General features: G+C 48.4%; 1 protein-coding gene across 1 annotated transcript in view; it reads right to left on the reverse strand.

Annotated features, from left to right (window-relative positions):
• ITGB5 (integrin subunit beta 5) overlaps positions 1-21,886 on the reverse strand; it is a 58,341-nt gene that overhangs the window by 10,780 nt on the left and 25,675 nt on the right. Inside the window, exons 7-10 of the mRNA XM_066323089.1 lie at positions 20,547-20,642; positions 19,415-19,504; positions 15,692-15,826; positions 12,248-12,677 (exon numbers count right to left, since the gene is read on the reverse strand). Coding sequence (XP_066179186.1) covers positions 12,248-12,677; positions 15,692-15,826; positions 19,415-19,504; positions 20,547-20,642 — 751 coding nt within the window. The remainder of the gene's footprint in view (positions 1-12,247; positions 12,678-15,691; positions 15,827-19,414; positions 19,505-20,546; positions 20,643-21,886) is intronic.

The following is a 21,886-nucleotide window of genomic DNA, read 5'->3' on the forward strand; positions in this document are numbered from 1 at the left end:
GTGCCTCTGTGCTCACATCCAGAGCGGGTCAGGATCTCCAAAAGGTTGTGCTTTTGTCATTTTTGGTTATTTGAACAACTAGTCTGAAATAGAAAAAAAAACCCACAGGAAAAACAATCAAGAGAAATAAGTTATGGCAAGCAAATTCCAGATTCTCCAGTGTCATACCTTTAACAAGCCCTGGCTGCTGTGCCCATCACCCAGAGAGCCCCAGAGCAGAAAGGGTGCACAACCATGGACCAAAAACATCTGCTTATGACAGAAGTCAAACCCTCTGACACAGGGCACTGCTTGAACATCAGTTTGTACCACACCAGCCAATCTCTCAGCAAAAGTGCTCCATGTCTGGGGGAGAGGCTCTGTGAACATCATGTTTTGAGTGGGAGGAAGAAGGGCAGCAGAAAAGGCTTGGAACACTTAGAAAACACAGGGCTTTTCATTTGGGAAAGGACTAGGGTATGACACAGCGCCTGCTTAGGCAAATAAATCATCAGCTTCCCTAGTAATTTCTTTCCATGGCTCAAAGCAGCCAGTGCTGCACATCAAGAGGCCAGGCAAGGCCAGGCAGCCTGCCCAGGGCACAGCTCAGGCCCACGGCACTGCCAGATGGTCAGCAGCCACAGGGCCCTGGAGAGAGCTCCAGAAATTTTAAACAGCAGGGACGGGTTTAGGATGCACCCCCTGGGTCACGCCAGTCCAGCAGGGAAAACAAGGGTGGGCAGGTTGGCAGCAGCATCCCCAACCCCTGGAGCCCACTGAGCATAACAACCTCCTTGTGCTAAGTAGGCTACTACATAAACACAGACACACAAATGTCAAGGTTTCTGTGTAACCTGAAATTCATCCGAATGCCTCCGCTCACACCAGGACAGAGCTTGCCCAACTCATTTATCCACAATGCAACACTGGAGCAGCAAAACAAATACTAAGAGGTTAGTAAGAACTAAATAGTGCTTTTCTGAATGTTATTTACACCAGACACCATGGATCTGTGCATCTTCCCATTGCAATTGATATTTATATCCTGAAGCATATGAGTTTAACCAAGATTTCAGTCCCAGCACTGGGCTCACCAATCATTTAAATAGCACTGGAGATGCAGACTAATGAAACCAAGGGTGAAGGAATAAATGCACAACTCCCATTACCAGGTGGACATTACTGCCAGCATCCCCCACAGTGCAGCACTGCCATTACAAAACCCCCCTCAGCACTCCAGTTTCTCACTCACTTGGGAATTTCTGGGTTCAGTGAGACCTGGGCAAGGAAGACATGGTTTTGGAAACTGCTGTTTCATGAAAGCAGCTGAAAGCTATCCGGGGCAGGAGGATTTCCTGTGGCAGCCCTGGCCAGCCTTTCCTCATTTTCCTTCTCCTTGCTAAAGAAGTGGAGCTGAAACGCAACCACGAGATACATCTGATGATCCATCAGAAAGCCAAAATGGGCAGTGAGAAGTCATTTCCTGAGAGAGATCTAAAGTTGCATTTCTTAAAATAAAGCCTTCCTATTTTTTTTCCAAGTAAGCTCAGCACTCCACAAATCCTTGACTTCTACTGCATTAGCTCCTCAGCCAAGCCTGCCACATGTGGCCTTTTGGATGGAGACACAGAGCTGGGAAATGGAGCTTTCAAGTCCTGCTGCCAACTCTGTTAGTGATGCTATGGGTCAAGGGCTGGTGCCAGATCCTCCCAGAGGCACAGAACTTCGTCCCAAGTAGGGGCAGTCGGGATGGATGTGCTGGTTTCCTTTGAGCTGTGGGTCCAAATACCATCCCACCACTCTGGGCACGTGCTCGTCCTTGACTTTGTCACCCCCATGGTACCTGACATGGAAGGCACTGCAAGAATTGCCAACAATTCATATTATTCCTTAAGCCAGATCAGAAGGGAGTGGTGTGTGTGAGTCCTCTGGGCTTTTGCCCCTACTGTGTCTCCCTCCAAACCTCTGACTCACAAAGGGCCACTTCCTATCAGCCTCCATCTGCTCACATGCAGGTGTTCATTGGGTCTCCCACAGTATACAGCAACACCTCTCCCACAGCAGTGCTCCTCTCTCCAGCCCCTCACAGACTTGCTCACAGGTGAAACCCCCCTGAATGCAGATCTCTCCATTCGTTTCCTTTCTCCCCAAAAAGCCTGACAAATAAAACTGCTTGAAAAAAACCCCACAAAAACATTTTCCACTTGGCCCTCCCAGTCCTGCCCAGATACCAGCAATACCCAGGGGTCCAGAGCCAGGAGCTTCTCCCCCACTTACACACTTCCTGCCCTGTCCCTGCTCAGGTCTGCTTATACAACTCTGCACTTCAGATTTAGTCATCCTGAAGACTCTGGAAGATTTGGAATGCAGCTGTTGAAAGGCATAGAAAGGGCTTGAGAAAAGCTATAGTGCTGCAACCCTTCCACCAACACAGGATGTTTCCAGGAAGAATAAGCTTTATTCTCCCACTCAGCTGCCTGAGCTGACTCCTACCAGCTCCTACCATCCCAAAAAAACTCCAGATATGTTCTTAAAATAAAACTTGGTTCCAAAAACAAAGCTGCATGATTCCAGATCCCTAAACTCCAGGGCCGAATTCTATGGTTCAGATCCATCCTTCAAATAAAAAGCAGTTTAATTCCCATCCTCCTGAAGCACAAGTGGGTTGAATGTCCTTTCTGCTGGACTTTGTTGAGAAGAGTGCTGTCTCTGGAGTAGAGAGAGATTCCTCTCTCCAAAGTGGGAGCCTTGCCCAGTGCTGTGCTTGGATGCAAACATCACTTGGTGCAAGTTCACCAAAGGTCCACGGTTTTGTAACAGATTTCTCCCTTAACAAAGTACCTGAAAAAAGTCAGAACATTACTCAAAATAAGACAAAGTAAAAAAACAAAAAAGGAGAAAGAATGAGCACGTAGGCTGTGTTGCACTTTCCTTTCAGGTCAATTACTTAAGCTCAATTTTTTGAATAAAACTGAGCAAAATTCACAGGTTGTCAGTGCATATCAACAAGAAATGCAGAGACCCAGAATTCCACTCACTGCTGGTCTGAGACATTCATCTGCCTTTAAGCCCCAAATACAACATTCATTTGCAAATGGGCGTTTCTGTCAATGACTATCACCAGAGAGACCAAATTCAGACACCAATCTCACCAAGATGCTGGCCAGTAGAGCATTTAAAGCCAGTTTGTTCTAAGACCATTTAAGCTTTATTTTCTGAGATCATCTTTGCAGGGCATTTTTTGGCACTTTCTATAGGGTTTTTGGCCCTGGGAGGAGGCAGCTGCACAGGACAGGAGGTTTGGGTACTGCATTAATCTTCAGATGACACCTCCAGTTGTAACCCACATGTTGTGCCACTTTAAGAGCAGAGCCCCAAGGTCAGAGCTCTGGCTCCTATAAAGATGTCAAAGACGTCACTCCTGTATTCTTTAATTCTGTCCGGACATTTAATGCCTCATTAGCATGCATTTACACTTGCTAAAGGTCCTCCCAGGGACAAGGAGAAAGTGCAGTGAAAAGAGGCAGGAACAGCAGAGCTCTGTGCACGGTGGCCCTCGAGGAGCTGCTGCCAGATTTGGGGAGAGCTGCAAGGCTTGGAGAGCACTGAGAGCCTGGGCAGGGAGAAAGGAGGGGTAACAAAGGGCAGCTTTGCCCTTTCGTGCCAGGAATAGAGACTCAGGGAGAGCAGTACTCCACACAGTGGGGAGAGAATGTCCAACCTAGCTGCTGCTTCAGTGAAAAGCCAGTACAGACCTCTGGCGTGAGCAAGGTGGGGCAGGCAGGGTCTGCCTGCTGCCAGGAACACCAGGGAACAAAAGGAATAAACACAGCACTGAGAACAAACGAAAATGGAATCATCATTTGTGTTCCTGTGAGAAATCCATGCAAAGATCGTCAAGTATGTCAAGCTGGAAGGGACCCATAAAGGACCACAGAGTCCAACTCCTCAATAATTAATAACATTTAAGAGGCAACGATGTAATGCTAATGCCTGGTGGTGTAATAACAAATACTGCATTTAATTGCTGTGAAAGAAATCCAGGGAAGGAGCATATCCCCGGAGCACAGAGCCTTCTAGCTAAGAACCATCCACCTGCACTGACCTGCAGCCACCTCTGACCTGAAGCACAGCACGGGGGTTGTCAGCAGTGCAATTAGAGGGGGAACCAGGCATTTTTACATTGCAGCTACAGGCACTGGCCATGCTTTCACAGGTCACAGCCAGCAGACAAGGGTCACCCCATGGTGTTTGTCCCAGCCCAGAGGCCGTTTGAACTCTGGGATCTTCAGCTTTTTGAATGGGCACAGAGCAGGATGGGGAGGCACGTGCTCTTGGAGGACAGTGCCACATGACTCAATATTAAACTGAAAAGAGAAGAGAAACCAGGTTAAATGGGAAAAAAATAAATTTGGAGAGGAAGAAGAAGAAGAAGAGAGATTGGGGAAGGATGGAAATGATGCCCTGGGAGGAAGTGGTTTCAGGAGCCTCCCAAGGACTGGAGATGTGAGTAAACACATGCACTGAGTGAGCCCCATGCTCCTCCAAAAGGCCACTGAGGATTTGTGTGCCAGACATCATGAAGATGAAATTTGGAGTGCAAACACCTCCCATGTGGTTCTCAGCTGCCCTCTGCATTGGGACTATGAGCCACAGCTCCTGGAGAAAAGCACACCCAGACCACCATGAGACACCCTCCTGAATTTGGTCCTGGCTAATGCTCAGGAACCCTTTGCCTACAAGGAAAAATCAAACACTTCTACGGAGGAATGCTGCAGAGGAGTGCCAGCCAGCCCCTCACACAGCTCCAGGCTGGAATCTCTCTACAGCCTTTCAAATCACCCGGGAGCTCAGGGCTGGGTGTCCCTGCCCTCAAATAAGCCTTCCCTGGCACAGCAAGCACACGATGCAAGCACAGAGCACCACAGGCTGCCCACAGTGGGTTAAGTGTGTCCCAGACACGTCCCTGAAGTTTCTGCTCCTCTTCACACTGTGTGAAGAGCAGGCTTACTCAATGACACTCCACACTAAAGGCTGAGAGCTTTCAAGTGCTGCTCTCAGGGCTCACTGCAGTCTGGCAAAGCACAGCCAGACCTAAGGCAGCCCGGGATGACCCCAGGGCTCAGACACCAGCTCTTGTTGCCACAAGGCCTAAAAGCCAACATCCCACATGTGTCAGCAGCAGCAGGTGCCTCCACAGTTCCCTCCTCACCTGTGGAAATGTTTTATAAATCACTGCTTGAGCAACCACTTTCTGCTGCTCCAAAATGTTGCAACGCTCTACAGCAGGGCAAGCAGGAATGCCAACAGTCCAGCAGCTGGCCTCAGAAAAGATCTGATTATAGAAACACACATTCACAAAATACATTTTAAAAAGGGCATTTTTCTTGATTAGGGACTTAGACATGGTGCAGCCAAATGACACTGGACACAAAGCCAAACAGCATCTGCAGGGAGCTTGTAAGCAGGGCAAGAGTGGCATCAATCCCAGCAGGACAAAAGTGAATGCAGTTGACTGCTCTTCCCCACCACAGCCCTCAGCCCTGCCTGCTCCAGCTGACCTGGCCCTTCCATTTTTTTTTCAGGCTGACCCACTGGATGGGAATAAACAGAGCTGACCTAAACCTTCCATTTCTTTACAGCAATCCACATGCTAAGAATCAGTAGAACAGCTTTGCAGTTTAACCCCAGAAAAGGAAGAGAACAGCAGAGGTGCCCCATTTGATCTGTTTCTTATTAAATGCCTGTAGTCTATTCTTACTGCAGCCAAACTGTTTCACAGGTGGAGGAGGGATGTAGGCTGGAGAGGGGATGCCCACCCAGCAGTGACACCAGGCACAGGGGCTCTGGCCTCAGTTCCTCACAATTTCCTCAGTTCCTCAGCAAGTCAGAGGTTTATTTTTCCTCCTTCTTCAGGGGGATTATTTTGTTTTATCCATTTATTCTCTGGCACATAAACATCTCAGTACAGGACCTGTGGCTGAGCAGCTCCTGCAGGTGATAAAATCAAAGGCCAAAGAGGAATGCACCAAGGAGAAAAGTCTTCAGGAAGCTCGAGGATAAACTTGCAGTCTGAGTTTTGACCACACTGTAAAAGAGAGAAGCTACAGCAGTGCCACCTCCTTGTGGTCTGTTCTGGGCATAAAGTCCCTTGGGCTGGGAAGTGGCACTGCAGGCAAGAGACTTCAAGGTGCCTGAAACCAGGTTTGTGGGCTGCCAAGGAGACATGGGCACACCGTGCCCCACACAGTGTGACAATTGACAGACTGCTGTGTCTTCCAGCCCAAACTCAGCTTGTCTTCAGCTCCCTGTCTCCTACCCTACTCTTTGGTGAGAGAAGAGGCAGTGCTGCAACATCCTAATGATAGAGGGGTTTGTTTCAGAGGACTTTACTTGGTTCTGCTCACCCCAAACCACCCTGCCATGCCCTGCACCTCAACAGCACCCACAGCCACTGCCCGAACCTGCTGCTGGTGACGGGGACTGCTTACAAAGCAACTGGTACTGCGAGGTTACAGCACAGTGACAGAGCTGACACTGCATCCTCTGCCACCAAAACAAGCCTCAAATATGCTGGTAGATGTGTGCTGCCCATCCTCTTCCCACAAGGGAAGCAGAGAGGGACTGACCTGCAGGGCAGCTGCCCCAGAGATGGAGCTGCATCTCCCTGCAGCTGCCTGGCTCACAGCTGCACTAGCACTTAGCAACAGCCAGGGGATTATTTTTAACTTCCATATAAATATGGTCCTTTTGTCTCTCCCCTTTGGGTTCTCTTTTACAATGCAGTGCTCAGAAGAACCTACAGATAACAAGAATTGATGTAACTTAAAAGGAAACATTGCAGATGTGGTTTAGGCTGTTCCCTCTCTTCTTTCCCCCACAGGCCACTCTCTTCCCTTATGGTAGCAGTACACTCGTCAAAAGCCACCCCACCCGCAGCACAGTCACAGACAGAGAGCACAAAAGAAGCTCTTCTTCCTCCCCGAACCACATCACCTGCACCTCAGAGGTGATTAAATCAAATACTACCCATTTCCTTCGTAACAGCAGCTTCTGGTAAAAATGTAGGCGTTGGGAATGAAGAGAATTGAGACCAAAAACAAAATGCTGCTGTATGTCTGAAAGATGTAGATCACCTTTATTCTCACATCTGAGCTTTCAGATGCATATCAGCATCCTCCATCCAAGAGGCAGTTATTATTACCACCCAGGACAGTAGTTTTATTCCCCACTGGGTAGGTGAATAGTAACTACAAAAGTACACGTGGAACAAAGTCTATTTCCAGATGATGTGTCCATGGGCGCAGTGATTTGTACAGTAACAGATCCCATCCAAATCCCCAGGGTGGAGATACCAGCAGGGGAATCAAACCCAAGTGCTACTCTAAATGCATGGGGCTCTAATGCAGGACCAGAAACTGGGGCACTGGCACTGAGCCATCATCCCACTGGCTGTTCAATGTGTTATGGACAGGGCACAGCGAAAAACTACAAAAGCACAAGTGAGGTTTCTAATTTGAGGCTGTGTTAAAACAAAACAAAACAAAACAAGAAAACCTTATTTCCCTGGGCTCTAGTACAGCCTGAAACCTCCCTGAGCTTCCCCATTTACTAAAACCAAGAGAGGAAGCATTCAGAAGTAAATACTGAGGACTTGTATGAAGTCAGCAGTTTTTGAAGTGGTTTCTGCAGGGCAGCTGGAGTCGCATCATGCATCAGCTTGGCTATTCTCTGCAAAACAACCCCCAAATTTTCAATGAGTTGTCTCTTCCCACATCCTACCTCAGAAGCGATTCTGGCACTTGTACCTACTTGCAGATTTGACACCTGATGCTCTATTGCTGATCTGAGCTTTCTGTGTCACTGGAAGCCCTGTGCTGGCAAGGGAGCCCAGACCAGCTCCTGTGCCCCAAGGCATCACCACCGTGCTGTGCTTTAGCCAGACACAGCCTTTAGTCACCTTTCACCCTTTAGTCAACCAGTCCAGATGCTCACAGCTGCTTATAAGCTAGAGAGATGTTGAAGCACTTAATTTACAGATGAAAACTATTTTTAAATCTCATTTATTGTCCAAACCTAAAAAAAAAACAAAACTGAAGAAGAGAAATTGCAAAAGACCTGATCCCCCAAAGCTCGATCACCATCAGCAGCTGCCGTGTTGCTCAGGCAGTAGAGTTTCAGGACGAGATCTTTTGTGCTGCAGGGGGAGGAATGGCTGCAGCATGATGAGTGCTCTTCTGTAATTAGTGATGTGCCTGAGCACAGTCAGAGTCCTGGGCTGAAGAGCACACAAATGACACACAGGGAGCTGGGGAACAGTGGTGGTGGGTAAGGGGAAATTTCTTTAGAGACCCATATGATGCCATATTACTCTGTGTCCCCCCATCCATGAAAAAATAGGTCTGGAGCAACTGAAGCTAATGAAGCTTGGCCTCCAACAAGCCAGTCTTTCTTCATTAGAGGTAAATGTGTGATGCCCTTACTGGGGCCTCTCCTCCCTCCTGCCACCTAGTTTTATGGGACCTTCAGGAATGCAATTAGGGCAGAGATGTTTCCTCCTTTGTCAAACTGCCTGGCAGGCAGCCAAAGAGTTCGAAAGCCTGAGGGTTGTGCAGCCAGCTGCCCCTTCCCCAGCCCAGCTGCAGGCAGGAGGGCTTCCCTCCCCTCTCCCACAGCCACCCACATTTCAGAGTACAGGGGACAGAGTGATGTGCTGAAGAGCTCAATGCAAAAAGGCAACCTCTCCACCCAAAGGAAAACTTGAAGTAAAGCATTTGAGGGTTTGGGAAGCAACTGCCTGCTTTGTCAGGGCACAGTGCTGCAGATAACACAGCCACATTTCTTTGGAAGAACAGAACCCATCCCCTATAGCCCCTCCAGAAGCTGGATTAATGGTTTGAAAGAGCTGCTCTGGAGCTGTTAACTGGACTTGGGGAGCAGCAGAACAAATTCCACTTAGTAGTGACTAAGTGACATTGATTGTGAGTTGGTTGCAACTTGAATTAACATTTACTCCACGTTATAAATGACTCCTTTTTCCCACCTGTCTCACAGATACAGGAGGCATGTTAAATCTCCTACTAACAGAAATTAAATTCTTGCTGATTCTCTAGATTCTCTCTCACCCAAAATCTGCTTCTCCACTTCTTGGGGAGGACGACAAAAGGACTGGAGCCATAGGCAGCACTGTCTGCAGGCACCTCTCCTGTCAAATGCTGACAAAATCAGGCTCCAATATTTATAAATGGACTCAGGAATGAAAATGTTTTTTCCTAGCCAAAGGACCAAATGCCAAGAGACAAGAAACAAGTTCATTTCAGAGTATTTCAACCCCACTTGGCTTTTGCTGGGAATACAGGATGCCTGAGCATAAACTGTCACCCATCCCTGTGCCACGGCAGTGACTCAATGGGGACAGCTTTACCACAGTTCATAAAAGGAAGAAATGCCCACACTGGTTGTTGATGGGCTCATGGGGCCTCTGAGCTGAGGCACACCATAAACCACAGTCAAATAAGCACAAAGCAGTTTGCCTGAGTGGATTTTTACTTCTCAGCTCAGAAAACTGTGCTCTCCTCCTGGTGCTCCCTAAACCCTCAGGTCGGGCTGAACTGGCTGTTTCCTCACCAGCTCTGTCCAGGATGGGCACTCCAAGGTTCATGGTATCCTCTTGTTCAGCAGCTGGAGTAGCTGTAAATGCAATTGATGGGGGACACCACGGCCAGTGTGCTAAACACGAGGTTGGGCTCCACTGTTCAAAGTAGAGTCAGTCATCAGAAATGCACTGAGAGGCAGTGACTGCCCCCTGTGCAACCAGAGGATTCATCGTGTATAAATAAAACCCTTGACAGCAATGATGAGTTTCCCTCACGGGTCCAAGCCAAGAAACTCCCAAGCAAGGACAGAGACAATAATCTGCAGCAAAATCACAGCTCCCTACATGCTACCTTTTTGGTTTGTGCATTAGCTAAAACCTGTTGGTCTCCTCCTGCACTGCCCCCAGAGAGTAACAGGCACAAGGATGACAGAGTCTTTCAGGGACAGACACTGTGCCCAGGAAAAGACAGAGCGAGGGCAGGGTGTCCTTTCACCCCTAGCAGGAACAAAAACAGCAACCAGCCACCGTGGCAACTACCCTGGCAATCAACCTGCTCCACGACATCACCCAAACTCTTCTGGCTGCCAAGTCTCCTACACGTGCTGGTGGACAGATGTTCAGTGCTCAGCTAAACATCTGGTCTTTTCTAAGAAGCCTCCATTTGTGGGGGAGAGAGAGAGTGTGGTCTGCTGGAAGCCCCCAGTGATGTTTGTGTAGCAGAGGGCTGTTTGTCAGGGGCAGCTTTGGGCACAGCTCTGCCATGCAAGCTTGTGGTGGGCTGGTAAATCCCAAGCTGCTTTGCTTAACAAAACCACCTCAAAATGTTGTGTCACTGGCACAGTGCTTGATACAATTCAGATTTAGCATCACAACTGCTGGAATTAATGAAAAAAAAAAAAAGGAAAAAAAAAGGAAAAAAAAAAGAAAAAGCCAACAAATCACCTCACACAGCCATGCCAGACTCCATCCCATCCCTCCAGCAAAGAGCTTGCTTGGCCTCAGCCTACCCTTTGTTTTCTTTCATAGCTATAAAAAAGACTTTTAAATTACTCTTAAAAACTTCAGCAAATCCCAAACTAGCTATGCTGCTCTTCCCAGCACCAGACATCCCCCATGGGGACAGAAGAAAGCAGGTGCAACACAAGACACATAACTTGCTTTCCTGCAGAGCAGCAGAGCTCTGGCCCTCCTGCTGAAAAGGAAATTTGAGCAGAGGTGTGTCCTCTTGCAGCAACTGCTACACCAGTAACTTACAACCCCTCTTCATAGCACTGCTGCTCTGCTTGCTTTTATATACACTCCTTTTGGGTGGGATGATGCTATCACAGCAATGTGGTCTTCTGAAGAACTCCCAGGCAGTAGTGCTCCTAATTACTTCACAGTTGAGTTTAATTTTTTTCCCCATCTACTTTCAAACAGTTTTTTGTGCTTGCTCACCCATCTTCCCACTCATGCATCAGCAGAAAGAGCCACACAGATCCCCCCAGTCTGGGGAGTCACTGTTAGGGGGGATCTGCTCTTTCCAATTGCTCTGCAGCAGGCATCTCCAGGGCAATTCCAAACCCAGAGTATTGCCTGCACTGACAAAATCACGAGCGAGGCTACAGGAAAATTAACACAAACATCCTTTATCCACCTAACAACACAATTGCCTCAAACAGCCAGAAACTTGCAACCAAAGCTTACTGCCCCACTCTGAAATATGCAGGGCAAGATAAACAGCAGCGGAAAAAAACACCACTTCCCTGGAGAAAACATAAAAAGTAGCTATTTTTTCCAAGCTTACACTTGTTTGGAATTTTTGTCCAAGGTTTTCAGCTACAGAAATATTTTACTTGCTTGAAAGCAGGCAAATTTTAAAGAACAACCCTTTGCCCCGATCCAACTGAGGGAATTATGTCCGAGGGCTAATCCAGGCAATTATGTTCAAGGTAAATTATTTGACCTTGGACTGATGACGTTTAAAAGCATTTTAGCAAACACAGCTAAATAACTCTCCTACCTTTGTTTGAGCAAAGCTGACTGGCTACAGCTTTCCCAGTGAATGACTTGTTTTCCCAGTGGGAGAAAAATCCATACATAAAACAGCTTTAGGAATCTTTAATACAGCTTTTCTCTAATGAGTAACAGCCTGAAACACAATCTTTCCTTTCACCTGTGACACACCAGGGGATTCCACCAAATACTTTATTTTTAAAAGAAGACTGTTTCTGCCTAGGCAGAGAAGGATGGCACACAAAGGAAAAATCCAACCTATGAATACACCAAAAAAAGTCTCAGAGGATTGAAGCCAGTGCTGGTTTATTCTTTCCTAGGGAAATGTATCGGTGTGCAAGAGATGTGCATAGTTACATCAAAATAATAACACCAAAGCCAAGACTCTGCTCATGTCTGTGTGACACAGGCAGCAGACAAACCTGCAGGGAGAGAGCCTTTGACTCCAATGCTGGAAACCCAGTTCTGACGAGGATAATGCAATTTTTGCTCTTAACTGTAGATGCCTTCAAACCTCTCCCTCCTTGTTCCCATAAGGAAAAGAAAGGGAACACAGACTCCTCCAGAAACAGGGCAGAGATTCCCTGCACGCTCCAGCCCGGCAACCTTCCCCATTTTTGGGGGCAGTTTTCTCACCGCACGACGCGGAGGGCGCGAGGGAGGAAAGCCTCCTACCTGAGCAGAGGACTCCCTTGTACCTGGCGCAGGAGAAGTCGTCGCACTCGCAGAAGGGGCCGTAGATGTTGCCGAACTCGCTCTCGTAGCAGAGGCACTGGTTGCAGCTGCACTCCCCCCTGCCGCTGCACAGGGGCTTGCCGTCGGCCTCGCGGCACAGGGCGTGGTGCAGGTCCCCGCTGGCGCCCTCCTCGCACTCGCAGCGGGCGCCCAGGTAGCCGGGCTCACACTGGCACAGCCCGCAGGTGTAGGTGCCGTTGCCGCTGCACTTGCCGCTGGCGGGCGCGGCGCGGCCGGTGCAGCCGCACAGGCAGCTGTAGGTGACGGCCACCTCCAGCGTGTCCCGGAAGCCGGCTGGCTTGATGGTGAACGTGTGGGATGTGTCCTCGGCCGGGCAGCTCCGAGCCTCCACAGCCACCTCGAAGGAGACCTGGAGGGAGATGTAAGCGGACGAGGCAGGGCCCCAAAGCAGCTGTCAGTGGTGTATCTGTCTTGGGTAATGTAACCAAAAAATGTTTATTCTGTTCCATCTGTTGAATGGGGAGGTGTTTTCTTTGGCTCTTGTAACTCCAAGGGGTAGTTGTGGCTGCCTTCTGATAACAGGCCAGCTGTTAAAACCAGCTGGGGCATTCTTCCTTATCTCTTTCCACCCTCCAGAGGGATATCTCCTAGTAATGGGCCATTAAAGCTCACCAATGACATGACACATTACATCATCCCATTGTGAGATGCTCCACCCAGTGGGGGGAGCCAAACCATTCCTCTCTAGATAGACACTGAGACGCCAGAACAGCAGGCATTCTGGTTTTCCACTGGAGTCCCAGAGAAGACCAGACCCATCTCACCATTACTGGACCCTTTCTACAGGACCATCTCTACTCCAACAGAACCACATCTGCCACCCCAGGAGGGCTGACTTTGGATTGCTTCCAACACCCTGACTAACAGGGTTGTATTTTCTGACTCTGTCAGGGTTTCTAAGATTTTCTGTTTGCTTGGGTTTTGTACTACTATATTTGTATTCTTAATATTTCTAGTAAGGAGCTGTTATTCCTATTCCCAAATCTTTGCCTGAAAGGCCTTTAATTGCAAAATTATAATGATTTGGAAGGCGGGGGGGGGGGGGGGGGGGGGGGGGAGATTTACATTCTCCATTCCAAGGGAAACTGCAGCTTTCCCTGACACATATGTCTTCCCAACCCAAGACAGTACCCCTAGAGGGAAAGAGCAAATGTCCTGGGAAAAATCCATGGAGCAATTCCACAGAATGGGGGGGCCCAGCTCAGCATGTCAGAGTTTCATTCCCAGGTGGGCAAAAAGACACCAAACAACTGCACATCCAGCAAGGGCACCTGCAGCTCAATGCACCAACATCTGCCAGTCCCAGGAGGGGCTGGGCATCCAAAGCATTTTAAAACTCTCTGTTGTCAGCCATTGACAGCAATTTTCCCTATCAGGCACCACTGGTTTCTGTGAAGTGGGAATGGACCTGCCTATTCCCATGAAATAAACAGGGCAAAACTCCAGCAAATAGCCCAATTTTCATGCTATTAAAATAGAAAATTCTCTCAAAACAAGCACTATCAAAGGTCTAACCAGCACAGCAAAGAACCCGAGGTGTCTATAAGATCATGGATTTAGAAGGCTTTATGGGACTCCTGATTTGCATGTGGAAATGTGTATCAGCCCAACAGTCCCAAGGTTTTGGCATGCTGCTCACAGCCTATTTTTAACAGATGCTTTTATCAAGCCTGGTTTCAGAAGGGTTCTACACATCATTAAATGGTTATACATCACATCTCTGCTTTAGGTTGCTACAATCCAGTGTCAGGGATTTTCTCCTTGAGAAAATCAAGACCATACTTTGGCTGCTCGCTTGGCCCCTATTTAATCCTGCTCTTTGTGAGAGCTGGCCAGCACTGCCTAAAGCTGCCAGTTAGCAAGGAGGATTAACCTTATTCCAAGGAAATGAGACCCTTTCCTAGGCCTGGGGAAGGAATGCTTTCTCTCTGGGGACATTTGGGGGTCACCTCAAGCTCTCACTGACTTCACTGTCCCACAGGTCAAGGGGTGATGTGCAGATGAAGACACAGCAGCTACCACTGGCAGGAGAACTGCACCCCCAGGAAACTTCCCTTGACCCCCTCCCATTCCCAAGGCCTGAAGCAATTAGCATAGAAGCTCAAATTACAGAGGAGGAGATCAGACAGCAAGCTAAGGGGATCAGGGTATTCCTGCTCCCTTTCACCCGCTGACACCCACAGCCCCAGGACTAAACTCTGGCAGATTAGGGTCCAGTGCCAGCATTATCCTCTTTGGGGAAACTTTCTTAGCAGGAGTCAATCTCGAGCCACGTGGGAGCAATGGGGCAGAAAGCAGCTGAGAAGAGGGGGTGGAGGTACATGACCCCACGATCCTGTGACATCTCTGCCTGTGCTGGCACCTTGACACTCAGAGTGCCCCCAAAACTGGAGCGGTGACAGTGCTAGCTCCCTGCTGCACTCACAGCCACACCCTTTATGGCACAAGCTGCAGCAGCTGGAGCAATCCCCATGCTCCTGCCAAAGCTGTGAGCCCAGGATCAACCACCAGACTGACTGCATCCTTGGGGATTCAGGTTTTGCTGTAAGAACAAGGAGCTACAGCAATTGCTTTTACCTACCTATCCAACATCCAGTAAATTCAGTTTAAAAAGCAAGGCCACTTCCCTGTTTAACACCTCACATGATCCTTATTTGGTGGGGTAAAACTCCAGCTACTGTTGACTCTTTCAAACTATTTTTATATGCCACAGCACTGAGAGCTCTGGTATGTTTGCAGAGTGACTCTTCTCAAATAAGGCAATCAGGCTGCTAATGAACCCACACCCATGGCCTCAGACAGCAAAAGTCTGAAGAAATGGAGAAGTTCCCCACTGACCTGAGCCCTCCTGCCCTAGGCCTGCAGCCCAGCAACTCATTTATCTGTATCAATACTAAATTTTAACAAGCAAAGCTTAGCTTCACTGCTTTTTAAAAAGCACAGGATGGATTATGCCATGTGTAACATTTCTTTCAGTCTGTGCTGCCATCCAATAACCTAGGAACTGAACACAGGAGAGGAGGGATGCTGCCCATGGAATTTCACAGGTGAAAGTGTGATGTGAATGTCTGTGATTAAGGGAAAAAAGCCCATTTTTGACTATTGCATCCTGCTGCCCCATCAGGACCTTTAGCTCAGTACTGTAGACAAGATACTTGCCCTCTTTCCTCACAGCTCACCTTGGACTGACCTGCACCACCCAGAACTATTTCTAGCAGAACCACTCTCTGTGGGTTTTTACATTACCATGAGAAAAGCAGAGGAAAATGAGCAGAACTGTGTTTTATTGCCCAGGACAACTCATCAACTGAGGGAAGCAGGTAAAACAGCCTCTCCAGGGAACAGACTGAAAGGCAGACTCACCGTATCTCCAATTTTGAGATCCCCACACTTCCTGAGCCCAGGATAGCTCAATCCATCCTGGCACGTGGCAGTGAAGGTCAAGCCAATGTCCTCAGGGCTGTCCCAGACTGTGAGCTCCACCTTGGACCGAATACTCTGGAAACACAATGGGAAAGCAAACCATCAAGCTCCCAAAACCAGAAAGGTTTCTCCTGCTTTAGCTTCTTTTCCCGGCATTTCCAGAGGGTGGGTAGGACATCTCTGCATCTATATGAAAAAAAATCAGCCCTGCACACACATTGACATTTGAATTTGACCTAATTAGTTAAGAAGACTTCTGATGATCACAACTAGATTCACAGTGAGCTGCATACCACCCCTGCAGCTGGCTTATGCCCTCTAGGATAGGTGTAATGGACACTGCAGCCAGTACTGACAGCATACAAGTGCACAAGAAAAAGAAGAAAACCTTCTCAACCACAAACAGAATATCTCTGAATTGAAGGTCAGAGCTTTCTGTGCACATCTGCACCATCTCCTCGCTGTAAACCAGCTCCTGAGCAAAGTGCAAAGCCTGATTCTCCACTGGCAGCTTTCCTACAATGTCTGTAGTGCAGCACAGAGAAGACATAAAATTTCTCTAACTCTGTCCCACTTTCTCCATTTCACCCAACTGGTCAGAAAAATGTATTCTGCTTCTCAGAAGAAAAAGCTGAACAAAAAGCACCCTTTCATAAGTGTCAGCTGGAAACAGCACCATGGGAAAACTTTAATGAAATATCTCTTTCCTTGAAAAACACTTTTCAAAGTGAAAAGCTTTTTCCATCTGTGAGGTTTTGGTGTGTTTCTACCTCTTTCTTCTGCTTCTCAACTCTCTGCCCTGTTCCATACACAGACTTTTTAGGTCACAACAAAATGAAGTTTATAAATATTAATTTGGAATGACATTGTTTTGTTTAATTCTTCCAATGGCTGGAACTGATTTTTATACCAGTGGTGTCCAAAAACAACAAAGTTTTTTCAAAATGGAGCTTTTCGTACAAATATGCTGATTATCCATAGCCAACTTCCAGCTCCATCTCTCTTCCCCCTGTCCTCAGCCCTCACCAAAGAGACCAGATTAAGGAAAAGTGCTAATTGAGACCTCTTGCCAGTACATGTGATGACAAAAGCAAGGTTCACACGCCAGCAAAGAGCCAATGCTTCTAGAAATGGACAGGAAATAAATGAGTTTTGGCCACATGAATCTAAACAGTCCTTGAGGAAAGAAAGGAATAATTTCCCATCTCTCTACTGTAACAGAGAAGCTGTTCATGGGGTACCAACTGGGACCATACAGAGCATCCATTGCCTGTGGGCTGAAAGCTGCATATGCTAATTGCCCATTAATCAATGGATACTGCTCAGCCCCAAATGATGCTGTAGAAATTAGCTGATATGCTCCCCTGTCTTCTTTCCCAGAGCATCCCATTGAAACTATGGCAGAAAACAGGACACCAGGCCAGGCCTCAGTATGACCTTGCACAGGCTCATCCTATGTTCCCACACAGACACCAAGTCTCTAATTAGCCCTATATAGTCATGCTGTTACCCTAAATGCAGTGCCATTATTATCAGCCCCTTGGCACTGTTACACACCACAGCCACCACGGAGGGCAACTGGTGGTTGCAACAAGAAACACTCCCATGACCTGCCTGGATTTGGTTTAGGAAAGTGTTTCTTAAACCAGCATCTCATCAGTCCAAACCCAGCCCTGTGCCTGGGCACAGCCTCCCATGAGCTTTTCCATCTCCCAGGTACACTGAGATTGGGGGGAAGGGCAGTACAAAGCAGTCCCTGTTCTCTGGTGGGATCAGGGAGAGGGGACAGCATGCTGGGCAGATGAAAAGGGAGATGGAAGATGAAGAGATGGGGAAAAGCGATCCTGAGGGTGACGTAAGCCCTGAGCAAGTCTGATGTGTGCATTAGTGAGGGGAAGCAGATGAGAGAGAACCAGAAATGGACAAAACACTGAAGGGGAGGAACTGAGCCCAGGCGCAGAACATCAGCCACTGCCACCCTGCAGGAGAAGACAGTCCCAGATGAAGGATTTCTCCAGGCACAGACTTTCCTTTACATGGGGAATAAAAAAGGGTTCACTCCCATTCGGGAAACTGAATTTTAGCCATCTCCCTCAGTGATTTCTTTTGTCATTCCAGGAAAAAAAAACAAAGCTACCAAGAGGAGACGGGCTGGGTGGGTGCCAGGTTTCCGGTGGCCCTGGGCTGACTGTGGCACAGGCCGGAGCTGCCAGATCCCAGCAGCACTCCTGGGAGTCCCAGCCCACACCCATCACCCAGCTGAACAGGCAAGAAACTAACCCCAGTCTCAGCAGTCAGTCAACCCACAGAGCTCATTCCACGGGGCACCCTGCTCTAAGCACCCAAGTGGTTTCCAGCCTGCCGTGCTGGAAAGCTCACAAGCAAAGAGAAGGAGGGAGCAGTGGTGCAGCCACAGGATTCCCAATGGTTTCCATCAGCTTGTATTGATCTGCAAAGGCTTGAGGGGTGGTGAAATGGAGGCATGGATGTATCTCACAGCTGCAAAAACAAGGCAAAGGGAGGTTTCCACGTGATGGCACTGAGGCCACATGCAAAGTCAATGTGGAATAATAAATATTCATTTCTTTCTCTCCAGCCAAGCATCTCATGCACAAGATCCTGCTACCTCAAGGGGACAAATGGGGACAACTGGGCTTTTGATTAGCAGTATCTCCTGGGCCTCATTAGCAACATTAACCTTTGTTCATTGCCTTCCTCAGAGGGTGAAGCTTTGGGAAGCACTACTCCCAAAGGCATAACCAAATGCTGCTCTAACTGCAGGGAGCTGGGGAAAAGGAAAGCAAATCACACCACAACCCCACACGGATTCTGGATGTGTAAACTTCTCCAAAGAAGTTCTTATTGACTCCCTGCACCAATGAATGTAGTACCAAGATGAGCTTGCAGGCATTGAAAGCTGTGCCCACAGGTCTCATGCATGAACAACTCTGCCTGAGGGCTGGCCAGTTGTGGGGTCATATCTCCATACCCAACACCCAGCAATATCCTTGCAAGATCATGAAGAATTCATGACCCATAAGAATCCAGAGAGAAGTCAACACAAATGTTGACACTAACTATGCTATGAACATGCAATTTAGCTGCTTCTAATTGATCTGTTCCCCTGATCTCCATGGAGATGGATGACATCAGGTCAGCAGTACAACTCCAGGTCCCTTGCTGTCCTCCTCACTGGCAGTGCCACACAGGGCTCCTCTGGGAGCATGGTGATACTCACATGGTGCTGAAAACCAGCGTGGGCTGCACAGAGAGCAGTGCAAGGATGCGACCCTATCTGGACCTGGTCCCATCCTTGAGAGTCCTCTGAACATCAGATAACAAAGAAATCTATTTTATCTACTGGTAGGGTGCTCTGAGAGAGAACTGTTTGAGATGGGGGCTGTGTTTTGTGGGCAATTCTGCACACGAGAGACATGAGGTGAAATTTTCTTCTGTCCCACAGACTCTCTTGGGTATCCATGCTTCTTGTCCTCCTCACACACCTTGTTCTCCCCCCAGGGTGGACATCCCAGCTCCAGCAGTGTGGAGAGGACAGGAGGGGAGGGAGGCAGCCAAGCTGGGTGGAGTTCACCAGGGGGAGCTGAGCTGGCCAAGCTCTTAGCACTTCTCACTTCAGCAGCTGTAGTATTAAAATGCACTTACGTTGTAGGCTTTGACAATCAGCTCAATTATATTCTTGGAATCTTTGTGCAAAATCTCCACTGTTGTTCCAGGGATCAAAGTGGTGAAGTTCTTAAAGAAAAAAACAAAATAGAAGAAAAATGAAAATGTTGAGGTGCAGAGAGGAAAGCAGAGGAGAAGGGATTGACCCCATGCCAGGGACACAAGGCACACACACTGCCCCATCACCCAGTAATGTACAAGGTATGGTTTGGCTCCCATTAACGTGGAGCTTCCAGAAGTAAAGCATTGCTAATGAAGCATGTCAAATATTAAACACAGCTCATGGCCATGGGACAGGGACAAACATTCCTGGCTCTGCTGCTGGAGGGGGCAAGGCCCACCGCTGTGCACTCAAGGAAAGCTGGCACCGCAGGGAGGGAGAGGCGGCTGTCCCAACTTCCCTCACAGCCCTGAGCATCCCCAGGAGAGCCAGGGGTGGAGAACCAGCTCAGCCCTCCCACTCCCCACGGGCAAACAGCAGCATCCCGACCGTAGCAACACACTGCTTGTTGTTCCTGCTCGAGCCTCGAGGGCCTCGGCAGAGGTTTCCAAAAGCAACCCCGCCTGAAACACCACCCCTGCACCCGCAGGGCAGCTCCAGACACAGGTTGGTCTTTGTGCCTTGGGTCAACTTGCCTTTTGGAGGGAGAGCGGGGATGGCAGGAGAGTTCAGATTGTGTGTGGCACGTCAGGGCCCTGGACTCAGTGATGGAAAAACACAGCTGGGCAGAAAGGCTGTGCATGATTAGGTAATGGGATTAAGTCACTGCAGAATGGGCCGAGCAGGTTTCTGCTCTCTGGCACGCTGCACGCTGGCAGCCGTCCGAACATCCAGATTAACATGGAGTCTATTTTAGCCCTTCACATGCTCACTAACACACATAGATATCTGTTTGCCCTAAGAAGCTTTAGTGCTTTCTGCTGAAAGGCCTAGCAGGGCTGAGCCCTGCCTGCCTGCAGCACTGGGCAGCCTGTGGCCACATGCATGCACCCTGCTCACTGCACTCCCGTGTTTACCACTGCACACACACGGCTGCAGCTGCCTCCACTCCCCAGGGCCCCCAGAGGCATTTCAGTCTCCCCCCAGCCCAGGCAACTCGGCAGCACTTACCTTGTACAGCATGTAATGACCTTTTGTGACAGCGAAAATCAGGTGGATGTTGTTTTCAGCAAGTTTCTCCCCAAGAAGCGCCAGGGAAGGATAATCCTACGGGGAAAAAAAAACAAAAAGGCAGAATGACTGGTGGGTAACACAGAAACAAAGACTATAATTTCATTGCTCCTCTCTTTCCAACAGCAAAATTCGTTCCAGACACATGTTCTGTTGTGGGATGAAGTCCCTGATGTACCAGCACAATCCCAATTGAAACAGCAGAAATCTGTTAAATATTTCTACTGCACTCCTCACTAGAACGCATGACTGATAACACCACTAGCCACAGCAATACCCAAAACACTGAGTTTATTTCTTTCCCTTTCCTATTTTGCTATCAGCAGATGCACATGTGCTAAATGGCTGCTATCTCGAGGGGTGCAGGGAGATCTAGAGCTGCAGAAAGTGGAAGTGTATCCATTTTTTTCTCCCAAAGCAGAAACATCCATCGCCTGTTCTTTCTGCATACTGGGACCATAAAGAGATTACTCTAAGCTCTTTAATTCTGCAGATTTCCCAGGCAGAGTGGATGGCAGGGAGACACTGCTCTAGCAACAGAATAAGGAACCAGAGCTCAGTTTCAAGAGACCAGCTTGAGTTTAAAACTCCTGCCTGCTTTTAAAGTGCTGTCCTTGGGAAAAAAAAAACTCATTTACTTGAAGACTGGAAGGCTGACTGAGAGCCTCTGAGATTCAAACACGGGAACACCAAGGCAGCATATCTCCATGCCAGCTCCCCAGCATTAACTCCACATAAGGAGCCAGTTTGGGGACTGTGCTCCCTTACATATACAGCCACATGGTAGGATTGCACAGGGGGTTCCACTGTAGAGCTCAGCTTCTGACCTTAACACAGCCACCCAGATCCCCCTCCCCTCACAGGGCGACACTGAGGAACAAAAATCATAATTAGGGTATGTGATCTGCTGAATAAAGCACCATTCTGCAGAGGGACAGGATAATGAAGTGGCAGGCGAGTGCTCATTCATCCCAGAAGTTTCCTCCACCGAGTTCAATTTTTAAAAAGGGCTAGTTCACCTGTTTATTACTAAGCCTCACGTTAGTGTTGTGCTCAAAGGCTGTAGAGAACAAACAAAATCAAAGGAGTATTCTGTTGTACTTACTAGTGCAGCCACATCAAGGCATATACACCCTCCTCAGAAAGAGTCCTCTGGACAGTCCTCAGACTCCACTCTCCTCAGACATATTTCAGAAAAGGGATGACATATTCTATGCTCCCTCTACACTTGGCAGGCAAAATGTAACGCTCTTCAGGACACCAAGTTACTTTTCCATCCC

The sequence above is a fragment of the Sylvia atricapilla genome, chromosome 7, assembly GCF_009819655.1.
Source record: "Sylvia atricapilla isolate bSylAtr1 chromosome 7, bSylAtr1.pri, whole genome shotgun sequence".
Classification (NCBI taxonomy): Eukaryota; Metazoa; Chordata; class Aves; order Passeriformes; family Sylviidae; genus Sylvia; species Sylvia atricapilla.